Consider the following 13,070-nt stretch of genomic DNA (forward strand, 5'->3'; position numbering starts at 1 on the left):
CTGCGGCTCGTTGGGTCATTACCGAAGGAGTACTTGAGCAGCGGGCTGTCACCACCTCGACGCCAGAGTGTTTGCCACCTTAATATAAACCTTAATATTGTTTCTCTGAGTCTGATCTTGTTTTTTGTCTTTGCTCTTCAGCAGGAAGCCTTCCTGTGTAACTGGATAGCCTGGACCTTCTCCCCCTGGAAGGATTTACTGAGTTCATACTGAGCAGGGGAATATCTCCACATGATCCGTTCAAGTCCTCATCTGGAAAACCAAGTGACAGCCCACTCCCTTACTCCTCAGGGTCCAACGTATGTCTACCTGTCCACTCTCCAACGAGTTCCCTCTTCTCTGGATTAAACCCCCACAAACTGGATTCAAAGATTAACAAAGAGCCCCCCAAACGTGAGTTTCTCTCCAGCATATTCAAGCCTAAGTCATTTTTCCTACAGTCCCTGAACTGATCACTGTGATCCCCCTTCAGACTTTCCGGTTTTGGTTCACCAGTCTGCTGAGTTCCATCTTCTTCTTCAGTGTTTTCCTACATTCAATAAACCTGTTAAACTTTTCCCCTTGGCCTCTGAGTGGTTCTCTGCATGTGGGTCAGATCACTAAAACCAATTATGACACAAAGTACTTTTAATACTTGAAATATTTTTAAAAGCAAGAACTTTGTCACTTTTACTTAAGTATAAATGTGAGTACTTTTACTAGATTTGTTTGTTTATTTGCACTTGTAATTAAGTACCGTTTCTGAGTACTTTTACCTACACTGCTGAGAACAAAGAAGAGAAAGCTTTGCTAATCAGTAACATGTATAAATATATTTTATTTTTTAAACTCCCATAAATATACATTTTATTGCAAGAAAATCTCAGGTAGAAACATTTGACCACTGCAAACTTAGGAAACACAAATCTGCAGAAAAATCCAAACCACAAAATGAATGACTGTCTGTACAAAAGGAAAGAAAAATTGTCCTTCTTGTTGAGTCTTCAGTTCTTTTTTACATAATTTTGTTGTCTTCTTTTTTTATCAGATTTCTCTCTTCTCCTGTCAAGAAACCACACAATCCCAAATTAGTAATCAATCTGTCTGGAAAATGTGCATAAATCTGTATTTCTTAAAGTATTTTTTTCCTCTCCAGCATTATCGGTTATATTTGTTTTGCATCATTCTTTTTCTTTTATAAATCCATTTGTGTTTCACACTTTCACATGTAAATTAAACTAGATTTTAGATGCATTTTTCTGAGATGAAGCAGAAAAAGTATTCTCCTCTGCTCTGCGATACTTTCTTCCATTATTTTAAGAGTCATTGTCATTTTTTTTTAAGAAAGAAAGAAAATGTACCTCTTCAGATTTTCTACATCCTCTATGGTTTCTGGCAAGGAAACTCCACTCATTTCTGGCAACAATGTCACCAGAGCACTGTACAGCACTGACATGACACCTTAAACAGACATTGGAGAGTTTATATTTACAGTAAACATCAAGAAACATTTTTTATTCAATAAAATGTTGCTACACCATAGAGAATAAGAGGAAGCTCCTTCCAGATGTTGGCCAGTTTGTACAGCAGGAAGGGCGATGCAATCGCACCGATGTCACTGGCTGATGAACAGACGGACAGACCGACGTTCCTGGCAGAGAACAGGAAGAATATTTGATGGTATTTGATAAAAAAAAAAGGAAAACAACCAAAGCCATTGGCTAAAAAACACTGAGCACACTTAATGTGTGCTCAGTGACTCTTTTTAAAGCAATATACTTCCTGCACTGTGGATATCAGCACCGACGCTGATGAGTCTTTATTGATACCTTTTTTCAGTAAAGTAGCTCAAGTAGAAGCATAGTAAAAGTGTATAATAATGTCTTTGGCTAAAGAAATGCATCCATATCACCAAGTATAAAACAACGTGAATGTAAAGCACTCTGTCGCTGCACTTTGGAGCAATGGAGACTATTTAGAGTGAGGAATCCTATCACTATGTCCTGTAACACAACAGAAGTGTCTGGGTTTCTGGCTGAACAGTAAAAACAATTACTTGAAATATTGTGTCAAGTTTAAGCTAATGTGGAGAGGGGTAATTGTTTGCTGAAATCCAATCTTTTTCAAGTGATTATTCATGCAGCTAATCAAATTAGACAGTCATCTGATTGCTGTCAGAACAGTTTAGGACGTCAAAGCAACCCACACGCAAAGAGGGAAAATCTGGATGTCAAATAGCAGCCTACTGTTTACAAAAGTAATAATGGATGCAAAAGTCACTGAAAATACCATAGTCTTTGTGTTATTTGTGTAAATGACGGTATCTTTAAGACATCATAAAAAATTAGGGAAGGTAAGGAAAACCCTGGCCTTTAGCAGAGCAATCATCAGAACAGTCTGTGGATATAAGGTAGAAGCAACGGCAATGATGTTGAAGTTAGATATAATGCAGCATGACTGCAGATATCTGATTTATGAGTAAAAAAAGATAAGAAATTATAAAACCATGAAAAGGTCAGATATGAGTTGCTTATGTCAAAAAGGTCAGTGAGAGTAGCTTTAGTTTCAGTGAAATGCCTTAAAGGGGAACGCAGTTTTAGTTTGTGCCTTCAAGTCGTTGCCCATAGGAAGACGTTACTTAGCAAAAAGTAGTTTATTCCAATATACTAAAACTGCACTAATTTCATACTTAAAATCAGGCAGTGCACTTAGAGTTTACTTATTCTAAACTAGATTTCATATACTTAACAATAGTATAGTCAAGTGTACTTGACTATACTATTGTTTACTTTATTGTTTATTTAAGTATCCTTTAAGTATACTTTAGTAAACTTAAAAATGTCCCAATTTAGTTCGAAGAAGTATTACTTTAGTAATACTTCAAGTACACTAAACGTACATTGTTCGGTATACTTTCTAAACTTATACTTACACTTAAGTATTCTTAATAGAATTTACTTCAAGTATACTACTTTTTGATAACCTAACGGAATATCTTCATAACGGCTCCAAATGACACAAGAACCTGATGTAATAACGTAAAATCAAGGGCCCAATGTAAAAAAAAAAAACAGCGTTCCCCTTTAACATAACATATTTTCTTGGACTGGGTACGGTTCTATCATGTGGCTCTAAAAATAAGCTCCTGGGCGTGCTTTGGTGGTGCAGTGGGGAGGCCTTAGTCCTCAACGCGGGTGATCCAGGCTTGAATCCGACCAGTGGTCCTTTCCTGCATGTCTCTCCCTCTCTCATAACCGCTGTCCTGTCAGCCTACTCTCCATAAAACGAGCCACTACTGCCATAAGAACTCAAAAAATAAAAAAAATAAGCTCCATAAAAGAGAAAGCTGGTATTTTTGTTTGGAACGACTCTGTTCTTGATCACATTCTGAATAAATTCTGGGCACCAAATCCAAGCAAGATCTTCTCACTCTTGCAAGTGTCTGAAATAGAGTTTCCCCAAACACTCAACTATTCTCATTAAATAGTGCTAAACCTTGTGGAAAGCCTTGACAGAGATGCTATAGCGCTAGGTTGGCATCATGCTGAACGCTTACAATTAAGAATAAGATGTCACTTGAGTACCGATGCTTAGGACACCAGATGAATGAATACTTTTGGCAATACAGTGTATCTTGTACATTATATGAGCCAGATGGAATTGAAAAAAAAAAACACACCTCAGATGAGTCGGGTACATCTCTGTGTTTGCAAAGTTCACAGTCTCGAACCCAATGGCAACAGCAAGTCTGCCAATGATTGCAACAGACTTCCCCAACCAGAAGAAACCTGCAAGACAGAAAACACAGCAGAGTCCATATCCAAGAGCTTTCCTCACCCCTGCAAACAGCTGATAATTGTTCAGAAGTACCTACTGGGGGATATAAAAGGAACAAGAAGACAAGCGATTCCTGCTGTGAGGTTAGTAAAGGCCATTAGAGATCGTCGACCCACTCTGTCCACCAGCAGGTAGAAGATGAGCCCTGTGGGCAGCTCCACCACCGCAGAGATGAAGAAATCCAGTAAGAGATTTCCACCAGTGATCCCAAGCCGCAGGACCAGGCCTTGAAACACAACAGTGCTTGTGAACCTGCGTGAAAAGAGACTCGAGTAAACCAGCTTGGAGCACCCAATCAACAAAACTGATCTGTTCTATCCTGTAGCAATTTTGCGTTTTTGTTTATGAAAAAAAGTTCTCTTAACTGACTCACCAGGCATAGGTTAAAATCAGAGTGTTTTTTCTTATGTTTGGTGTCCGAAATAAATCCTTAAACGACACAGAAGGTGCTTCCTTCTTTTCCTCCCAAAGAAGTATCTGAAATATATTCCAGTAAGATTTTACCGTGACTGTTACTACAATAAACTGGATTAACAGTGCTTACAAATACCTCATGTAGATTTGGTGGCAAAACTCTATTGTTACATTTCGCAATGTTTGAAGCAACTTTTATGGCGTCTGTTTTTCTTCCTTGAGAAAACAGCCAGCGAGGTGATTCAGGGACAATCCTTGAATGACAAAAAGAAAACAGTTTTAATTACAGCATAAAAAATGTGAGCTCCTATGATGTTATTTTTGATTAAAAAATGGTATACCAGTAGTATGAGAGAAACAGGAAGCAGGGAAGACTCATAGCCAGCTGCAGGTTCCTCCAGGAGACCAAAAAGTAAGCCAGCCCCGGCAGTATGACCATACCCAAGGAGTAGAAAGTTCGACTAACCATGGACACAAATTTCCTGTTTTCTGCTCCAAAAAATTCCACCACTGTAAAATATGAGTTTAAGAGAACAAGTTTAAATATGCGCAGGCATAAAAACATACTGTTTTTGTTCATTCACACCAAACACGAATGCCGAGAGTGGAGTGAAAGACTTCCACGTTATCTCCATGTTAAAGGTATTAAAGGGGTCATAGAGTGATTATATACAGTAGGGTATTTTAGAAGGGGGCACTGATGCATATGCACAAATTAAAAAAATACACAAACAGCAGTTGGACATATCTTCCACCACACAATCCTCCTTCATGCCTTTAAGGTGCAATCAGGAGGGATTAAATGTGATGGACATATTTCAAGCGAGGTGATTGGTGCATATTGGGCGTTCACAGTTTGCCGGTACCAGTGTTTGGAAAGTTCTCTTTCTACGTGAACTAGTTCAAAGTTCAGTTCACACATTTTAAAATGAACTAGTTCAGTTCATAGTTCATAATTCAAAATATTGAACTAAGTTCACAGTTCCAAAAAATGAACTAGTTCATAGTTCTTTTTTTTTTCATATATTGCTCAATTACACCATAGCCTACTGTAGAACCACAGACAGCAATTATTTTATCAGTTGTAACTCTGAAACTGTGCGTCATATTTCATCTTTATATCCAGTTTTGAATCCTTATCCAACCAGGGTTTACATTAGCATTGAGGGGACAGCATTTCCCCATTGTTGCTTTAACGCTTTGTTGCTGTCCATTCACTTCACACTAGTAGCAGCTGCAGCTTTCACCCCTACAGTATATTCTCAAAAACATCAGGAAAAATGTGCTGCTTGAATGGTCTTTTTTATGAGGAATTATTAAAAGAAAAACAGGGAAGTAGTCTTTAAGGTGCAAATGTTTTTTTAATTTTTATATTTTTTTCCATTTGAAATTCCATTTCAGTACATATGCCGTTTCAGATTTGCTTTGGATGTTACTGAAGTGCGGATTTTTTTCCTGAAAGCCGGCGGGCAAAGTTTGCAGAGAAATGTAAGATTGTTGCCATCATCCTCACCGACCACCTGGTCATAAAACTGTTTTAAGTGATCATACTGCTGCTTTGTCGCCTCCACGGTCGCCTCCATGCTGCTGTGGCTTCCACGCTGCTGTAGGCTACGACACTGGTAGCTGGTGTTGCCAGATTGGGTGTTTTTCCCGCTACATATTAAGGCCTGTTTACGGTGTGATTTAGCCGGGGTTTCGCCTGGAGGGCTCTATAGAAATCTGGCAACCTATTGAACGGAGTTGAACTGAGAGAGCGTGCCGTTCACAGACACCAGAATGAACGAGTTCACAATAACGTTCATCAGGCAGTAATGCCGTACGTTCAGTTCACGTTCGTCCAAAATATGAACGAGTTCATGAACTTACTTTAAATGGACGAGTTCAGGCACAACACTGGCCGGTACGGTGGACATGCGGCTAGAGCACAGAGACATTTTGCAGTAGTTGAAAAATCTGAAATATGACAATTTGTTTTGCAATAACCAATCAGGGAAAGGATGTGGTTGTGATGACGATTTGGGGGAGCGACTGGGCAAGTTGACCAAGGTGTCTTAGCAAATTAGACGAGAGAGGAGCAGAATGTCAAGCGGCCGCTACATGCTTTCTGTGAATGTACTTTTTGATCAGTTTAAAGGGTGTTTAGATAATTTGAGCTGCTTTGTTTGTGTTGACTTCATACTTTTCCTGTTATTATCCTTATATCACTAAAGATAGATGATAAACATTCAGCACCTACCAAGCACATAGGTTGCTGTCCACGCCCCCTTTCCACAGAAACCTTGTAAAAACCGCATGAGAAGCAGTAGTGGGTACCATGGTGACAGACTGACCCCAACTCCAGCAATTCCTAGGCCAAGCATTGAGCCAATGACACATGGCTTTCTGCCAAACCTTCGGGGGGAAAAAAGGACATTTACTGACAACGTACGTATCCTTATAAGATAAAATGTAAAAACAAGGTTGGTATTATCATGAAGCATAACAAACCTGTCAGCAATATAGCTAGTCACAAAAGCTCCAATAAAAAATCCAAAAGCTAGGAACACCTGATTTAAGTCAGCAAGCCAGGCTTTTTCACAGACCAGTGAAAACTAGGAGAAGGAAGCAAATCACAATTATTATTAACATCTATGATTGTGTTTGCATTTAGGATATCATACTACATTGGTTTGCAAAAGATTTCCCTCAAAGTTTTAAATAATCTGTTTTTTATTATATAGACCAAAAACAGGGATTATTTGTGAAATGGAAGATAAATCATGCTTTTCAAAGTTTTAACAAAGAAATACCTAAAATGAAGTCACTACCTTTAGAACAAACTTTGCTTCAATTGCGACTGTAAAGGATGACTTTGGTTCATTGGGTAGATTAGTTGTGTTGAGGGAGAGCTTTGTTTAGGGACCTGGTCAAGACACTCAATAATTCGTCTATTGCATATTGATGCATGAATGTGTGCATGTTTGTTAATCTGGCTTGTTTATAAAGTCAAATTCATTCCATTTGCCAGCTTTTCCCCCATAGTCACGGTTAATTTGACAACCTCTAAATACAGCTCAGATTTCCTTCCAAATCTGACCTTTATTTAGCTCAATTAAGGCCAAAAACTGAAGCTGTGTTCTACTTTGACATGTGTATTTTTGTCAAAATCTTTTCAATATCTACAGTATATCCAAACCTCAAACCAGGCCTTTTTAGAGTTTGTCATTTTCCTTTAGAATTTGTGTCATTTCTTTTATTCTTGTTTTTTTTTTAATAAAAGAAAAATGAAAATTGCTCAGTGTTCTCTCTCACACCATTTATAACCCCTGGGTTTATCCCTCTGTTATCAGGTCCACCTGTGTTTCTCCAAGTCTTTTATCAGCCTTTTCTTTAGATTTGGCTTTTTATTCTACTAAACCAGCAGCAAACCGTTCCTTTCATACCTGGACCCTCTCTGCTGAGCTGAAATCAAGAACTCAACCCTCCGACAGTGATATGAGAAACAAGCACTCATGAACAGTTGCCAGTTCTAACTCATACGTTTTTAGCCACAACTAGAGCAATGGTGATAACTTTAAATATATTAAAGGAATAGTACACCCAAAACATGATTAGCCTTCATTTTCTACTCACCCCCATGCTGAACAACACTCTGGAGTACTTTTTTGATATCTCAAATGCATCTGGAGATCTGGGAGGCTTCTTGCTGTCTGCTGACATTCAAATAATGGAGGTCTATGGCGCCCGAGACAGAAAGGTCCATAAAAGTCCACAAAAAACGTGTCAATATTCCTCCATACTGCTCGTCCAATGTATTCCAAGTGTCCTGAGTGGGTAGCGTCCAGAATTTACTCGAAACGAAGTCATTTAGAATGTTTTTAGAGCATAAACAGTAGTGTATAGGATTTCCTAAAAGCGCGTTCACGAGTCTACGGAAACCGCGGCAGACCAAACCAGATGAAAGTGCGCATTCAGCGTCTGCTCTGCCGATAATGCAAGCGTAGAAGAAGAAATGTGCTGTTTACCTGTGCAAAGAAAGAAACAATGAAAGAAAAATGTCTGAGGACTTCAGTGTTGAGGAAGAGAATGAGTTCTTTGCCGAGCTGAATGCGCACTTTCATCTGGTTTGGTCTGCCGCGGTATCAGTAGACTCGTGAACGCGCTTTTAGGAAATCCTATACACTACTGTTTATGCTCTAAAAACATTCTAAATGACTTCGTTTCGAGTAAATTCTGGATGCTACCCACTCAGGACACTTGGAATACATTGGACGAGCAGTATGGAGGAATATTGACACGTTTTTTGTGGACTTTTATGGACCTTTCTGCCTCGGGCGCCATAGACCTCCATTATTTGAATGTCAGCAGACAGCAAGAAGCCTCCCAGATCTCCAGATGCATTTGAGATATCAAAAAAGTACTCCGGAGTGTTGTTCAGCATGGGGGTGAGCAGAAAATGAAGGCTAATCATGTTTTGGGTGTACTATTCCTTTAAAGGTAAAGTTTAGCTTAGGTAATCTGTAGAAAACTGACAGTACAATACAATCCCGTATCACCACAGAGCAGGCCACGTGAAAAGTTGCAAACTAAAGATTCAACAAAAAACTATGGCTGTGTCTGAATGTCCGCCATAACCACTATATAGTTCACTATTTAGTGATCACAACATTTTAGATGAGTGTCTGAACATTTAGTGGAGAAAAAAGTAGTGGACTCGAAATTTCCCCAGTAAAGTAGTGATCATCCATGGTCACTGGACAAGCAGATATATCCTATCAATGGATTCAGTGTATTCTCATTATGAGTTCGTATGAAATCGTACGAAAAGTTATGCACCGTAATTTCGTACGTTTTGGACGTTTTTTTCGTCGTATGCGCATGCGCATCTTACGCACCATTCAAGAACATAGAATTTTAAAAACAATTAGCCCTAACCCTAAACCTAAGATATAAAACAGCAAGCAACGTAGTTAGAGACATGAAGAAGTGATTATTGCACTGTTTTTCCAAATTTTACGTCCGTCTGCGGATCTGCTTTTTTTGTCTGTCTGCCTGCGCATGAGCACTGATCTGTTTTTTTTTGAGGAAAAACGTCCAAAACGTACGAAATAGTGAGCATAACTTTTCGTACGATTTCATACGAACTGATAATGAGAATATGTTGTTGGATTTGCAGTCACAGCGGCTAGCTGTCGCAACCTGACAGCGGTGACATACAACAAAGATGGCGCAGGCACCGTGCAGGGAGGCAGAGTGATGTGACTGATTGGGACCGAAAAGTAGTGATCATCTGTCCAAACGGTGAGTTACCTGAGTTCACTATAAAGTCCACTATATAGTCCCCACTCTTCACAGTGAGTGAGGGATCCAGGGGCGGACATTCGGACACAGCCTATGACAATTGTTGGCCTAATGCATCTCAATAATCCAGGTAAATAAATGAATGTTCGATTAAGTCATCTGGTCGGGTTCAGAAGACTTACTCAACCATTTTTTAGTTATGACAATCCAAATGTGTCACTGTGACCCTTAGCTTATAGCAATATCCTGCCTTTTTATTTTTAGTCCATCTATTATTAAACTAAGCCAAGAGTCTTAAGCTTTGTTTATGCTTGACACATCTTTCAGGTCTGTAGTGCTGCACGGCCAAATTACATTGTTTTACATCATCCATGCCCCTCTGGGTGGACCAATTTTTTCATATCAAGCATCTAATAAAAATGTGTAACATTTACATGCAGAAAACATTGCAGACCAGCAAAGAGCTTCTACTCCATTTTGCAGATATAAACATACTTAAACATGTCATGAATTAGCCCATAAATATCACCGCTATCAACAGATTGCAAACAACTCTGGGAAACAAATTACTGTCACTCTTGGATTACATCAGAAGGCGTTAAAAGGATTTAATCCAATGTTTTTTTATTTTTTACAGGAAGTGGTGTATGCTTGCCGTCTGTTTAGCACGATGTTTGGTACAGCAGAGAAAAGCCGAATGGAATATAGATGCTACAAGGTTTTTTCCACCCAATTCACTGCATTTCAGCTCTGTGTGAAACAGAAGCATCAAGCAACAACCAAGCTTTAAATATTTTCCTGTTCAACTTCGGTCCAAACATTTCTTCCATCTTCCATTTTATAGCTCTGCAGGTTCTATCAGAACCTGCAGAGCTATAAAATGAGTTTAACTTTTCCTTTAAAATGCATTTTACTCAAAAAAAGTAATAGGATATGCATGTTTGTTTTAACATAATGAAAATAATCAAATCAAGTTTGTATCCTTGAGATGGGAATTTTGGTATCCTGAATGTTCTTTCACCAACAGTTGCTCCATCAGGTCTGTCTCCAAAGAATCTGAAGCAGGTAAGGAAAACATCCTTTGGCAGCAGATAGAAATTTGCAGTCAGGACAAATCTCCAATCAAAATATGACCCAATATTATAGCAGTTAAGAATTTTCAGAAGGGGAATCAGAATATTCTCAAGTAAACAAAATTTGCCCGGGGTTAGCAGACCAAAGTAGCTGATTTGTTTATCTTTTTTTTCCCCAGATAGGAAATCACTGTCAGATGAAAAATTTCAGACTGAATTTTCCAATTTAAGCTCATTTAATTTTGTTTTAACAGAAATTAGCTTTCCTCTGAGCTTTTCTTTGTCTAACTTTGAGATTTCCTTTTAAAAAAATGTTTTATTAATCATTATTTACTGCCAATTAGTTTGTTATTGAGAAATCGAACATACAGAAGAATCTGATCACTGAGAGCTGCAATAAACCGTAATTTCCATGATCCTGCATTCATCCTTCTTGAACTTGGGTTTTCCATAGCAACTCATGACAGGCTTTCTAATTGCCAGGCAACTTTTCTTTGTAGCCGCTTCATATTTACTCTACAGTCAAACGATGGTTAAATATTGCCATCGAGAATTTGAATGCATATGGTTCTATGAACCCTGACAACTTCTCCTTGACTCAGCTGTATGTTTTTGGGTCTTCATTTCACTTTTTATTCACTAGTTTACTTTTAAATCTTCTTTAGCCTTTACAAAACACTTGGATTTATATTGATAAATCCCACAAAAGTTGACTCTACTATCCTTATGACTTCTGGAGGCTCATGCAATGGATTTTACCAAAGTAAAGGGAATAAATAGTAACAGAGGTTTGTGTTAAAATGCTGAAGGAAGATACATACATATGCAAAGCAATGCAGTTTAGTGAAAGAGAAAAGATATGCTTGCTGACTGAAAGGCAAAGATTAGGATTAACTATTAAAGAAACATCTCCATCTATGTATAATAAATGCTGAAGACAATACTTTAGGCTTTCCCGGGAAGATCTAATGGCAACTATGTTTAATTTATTTTTAGCTGAAGGTCAGCTTGGTTATGGGTTTCTAAGTATGAAGAACCTTTAAAAACCTACACCAACAATGAATGTTCTTAAGACATAAGCTTTAGTCATTCCTACTGCTACGTAAAGGTCTCCAAGTTTAGGTTTGTAAACCATTTTGTTAACTGATGGAGTTGAAATGTACCAACCTCAGAGACAGTAGTTTTGTAACTCTTATCAAATATCCATCTCCCGTCACACGGCATCGTCTGGGATCCATTTAAAGACAGCTCCCACTCAAAATCATCACATTTGTTGAGGAAGCTGCTCAAGTTCACAGCAAATCTTTGGCAGCGGCAGAAGGATCCAGTCTTTTCACAGTGGGGGACGGTAACTTCTCGCACCTTAACCTCTGTCCAGCCACACTCCTCCAGAAGCTGCTCAGATCCAGGAGTCCAACACCAGTGATCAGGAGTGTGCCCCAGGAAGACAACTCCAACAAACACAAAAGCAAAAAGTATGACTGGGAATGAACAAAGTATGACTATCTTCTTCTGGAAAGGTCCAAAGTCTCCTATGAGCTCCATGAGTCGGTCCACATTTGCCATTCTTGCTGGTTATCCTGTGTAGTATGAACAGGGTCTGTTAGATCTGCTGCACTTTGATAACGTCAGACTACAAACAGACTAAAGAGGAAAAACAGAACCTTACTCCTGTTACACTGTATGGAGATTAAAACTGAAGAAAAACTAAATATTTCACTCTATGGAAAGGAATAACCAAATATAAAGTTTATAGCTACAACTCTCAACAACCTAAACCATCTGGTTAAAGGTGTTGAATTCTTACCCTGTAATGTCCAAAACAAAAGGACTGCACAATATAAAGTAATATCCAATACATAAGAATATTATTAAAAAGCTATTTTATTTGAGTAGCTGCATATTTAGGTAAAATGTTTCATAGAAATCATCTTCCAAAGATTGATTTTTCTCTAAATTAGGATTTACTGCTTAAAACTAATCAAAACACAATATTGAGAAATGAAAATTACGCCAGAAATGTTTGAAACATAAATGTGTGTTTAACAAAAAATATGAGGAACCAGTATGAGACGTGTTTAAGCATATTTCTCTTCCTTTTTTTTTTAACTCATCATGGATCTTAATGTTTGCATTACAAAACATATTTTGAGAATATGAAGGCAGCAGAAAAAAAGTTAAAAGTAAAAGAATGTAAGCAGGTAGAGAGGCAGAAAAGTGCCTCAGCAGGCAGACAGGCATTGCTTTCAATAATTGAAAATTCATAACTCATGTCTTGTGACTCACTGACACAAAATAAATGTCATTATTTCAGATTTGAAAGATGAGACACACGTTTTCTGTCTAATTATAATGCATTTTCAATTTTAAAGATTCTTAATCAACATAACATTTTTTTTGGTTTTCTTTTCAAAAGCTTCAAAAAAGAAAAAGAAATCATTATACTAGACTGGACAAATTGTCAGGATTCCTGTCTGTGTGTTT

At 38.1% G+C, this 13,070-nt stretch overlaps 1 protein-coding gene across 1 annotated transcript in view; it reads right to left on the minus strand.

Moving 5' to 3' along the window:
• Window positions 1-906: 906 nt before the first annotated feature.
• The window catches only part of LOC107091595 (solute carrier family 22 member 3-like), a 17,944-nt gene continuing 5,780 nt past the window's right edge, over window positions 907-13,070 (minus strand). The window contains exons 2-12 of the mRNA XM_015385602.1: window positions 11,754-12,166; window positions 6,721-6,824; window positions 6,470-6,624; window positions 4,572-4,740; window positions 4,367-4,484; window positions 4,190-4,293; window positions 3,854-4,068; window positions 3,659-3,767; window positions 1,518-1,630; window positions 1,341-1,440; window positions 907-1,041 (exon numbers count right to left, since the gene is read on the minus strand). Coding sequence (XP_015241088.1) covers window positions 984-1,041; window positions 1,341-1,440; window positions 1,518-1,630; window positions 3,659-3,767; window positions 3,854-4,068; window positions 4,190-4,293; window positions 4,367-4,484; window positions 4,572-4,740; window positions 6,470-6,624; window positions 6,721-6,824; window positions 11,754-12,152 — 1,644 coding nt within the window. The 5' untranslated portion in view covers window positions 12,153-12,166 and the 3' untranslated portion in view covers window positions 907-983. The remainder of the gene's footprint in view (window positions 1,042-1,340; window positions 1,441-1,517; window positions 1,631-3,658; window positions 3,768-3,853; window positions 4,069-4,189; window positions 4,294-4,366; window positions 4,485-4,571; window positions 4,741-6,469; window positions 6,625-6,720; window positions 6,825-11,753; window positions 12,167-13,070) is intronic.

Source organism: Cyprinodon variegatus, unplaced genomic scaffold (genome assembly GCF_000732505.1).
Source record: "Cyprinodon variegatus isolate N-32 unplaced genomic scaffold, C_variegatus-1.0 Scaffold344, whole genome shotgun sequence".
Lineage (NCBI taxonomy): Eukaryota > Metazoa > Chordata > Actinopteri > Cyprinodontiformes > Cyprinodontidae > Cyprinodon > Cyprinodon variegatus.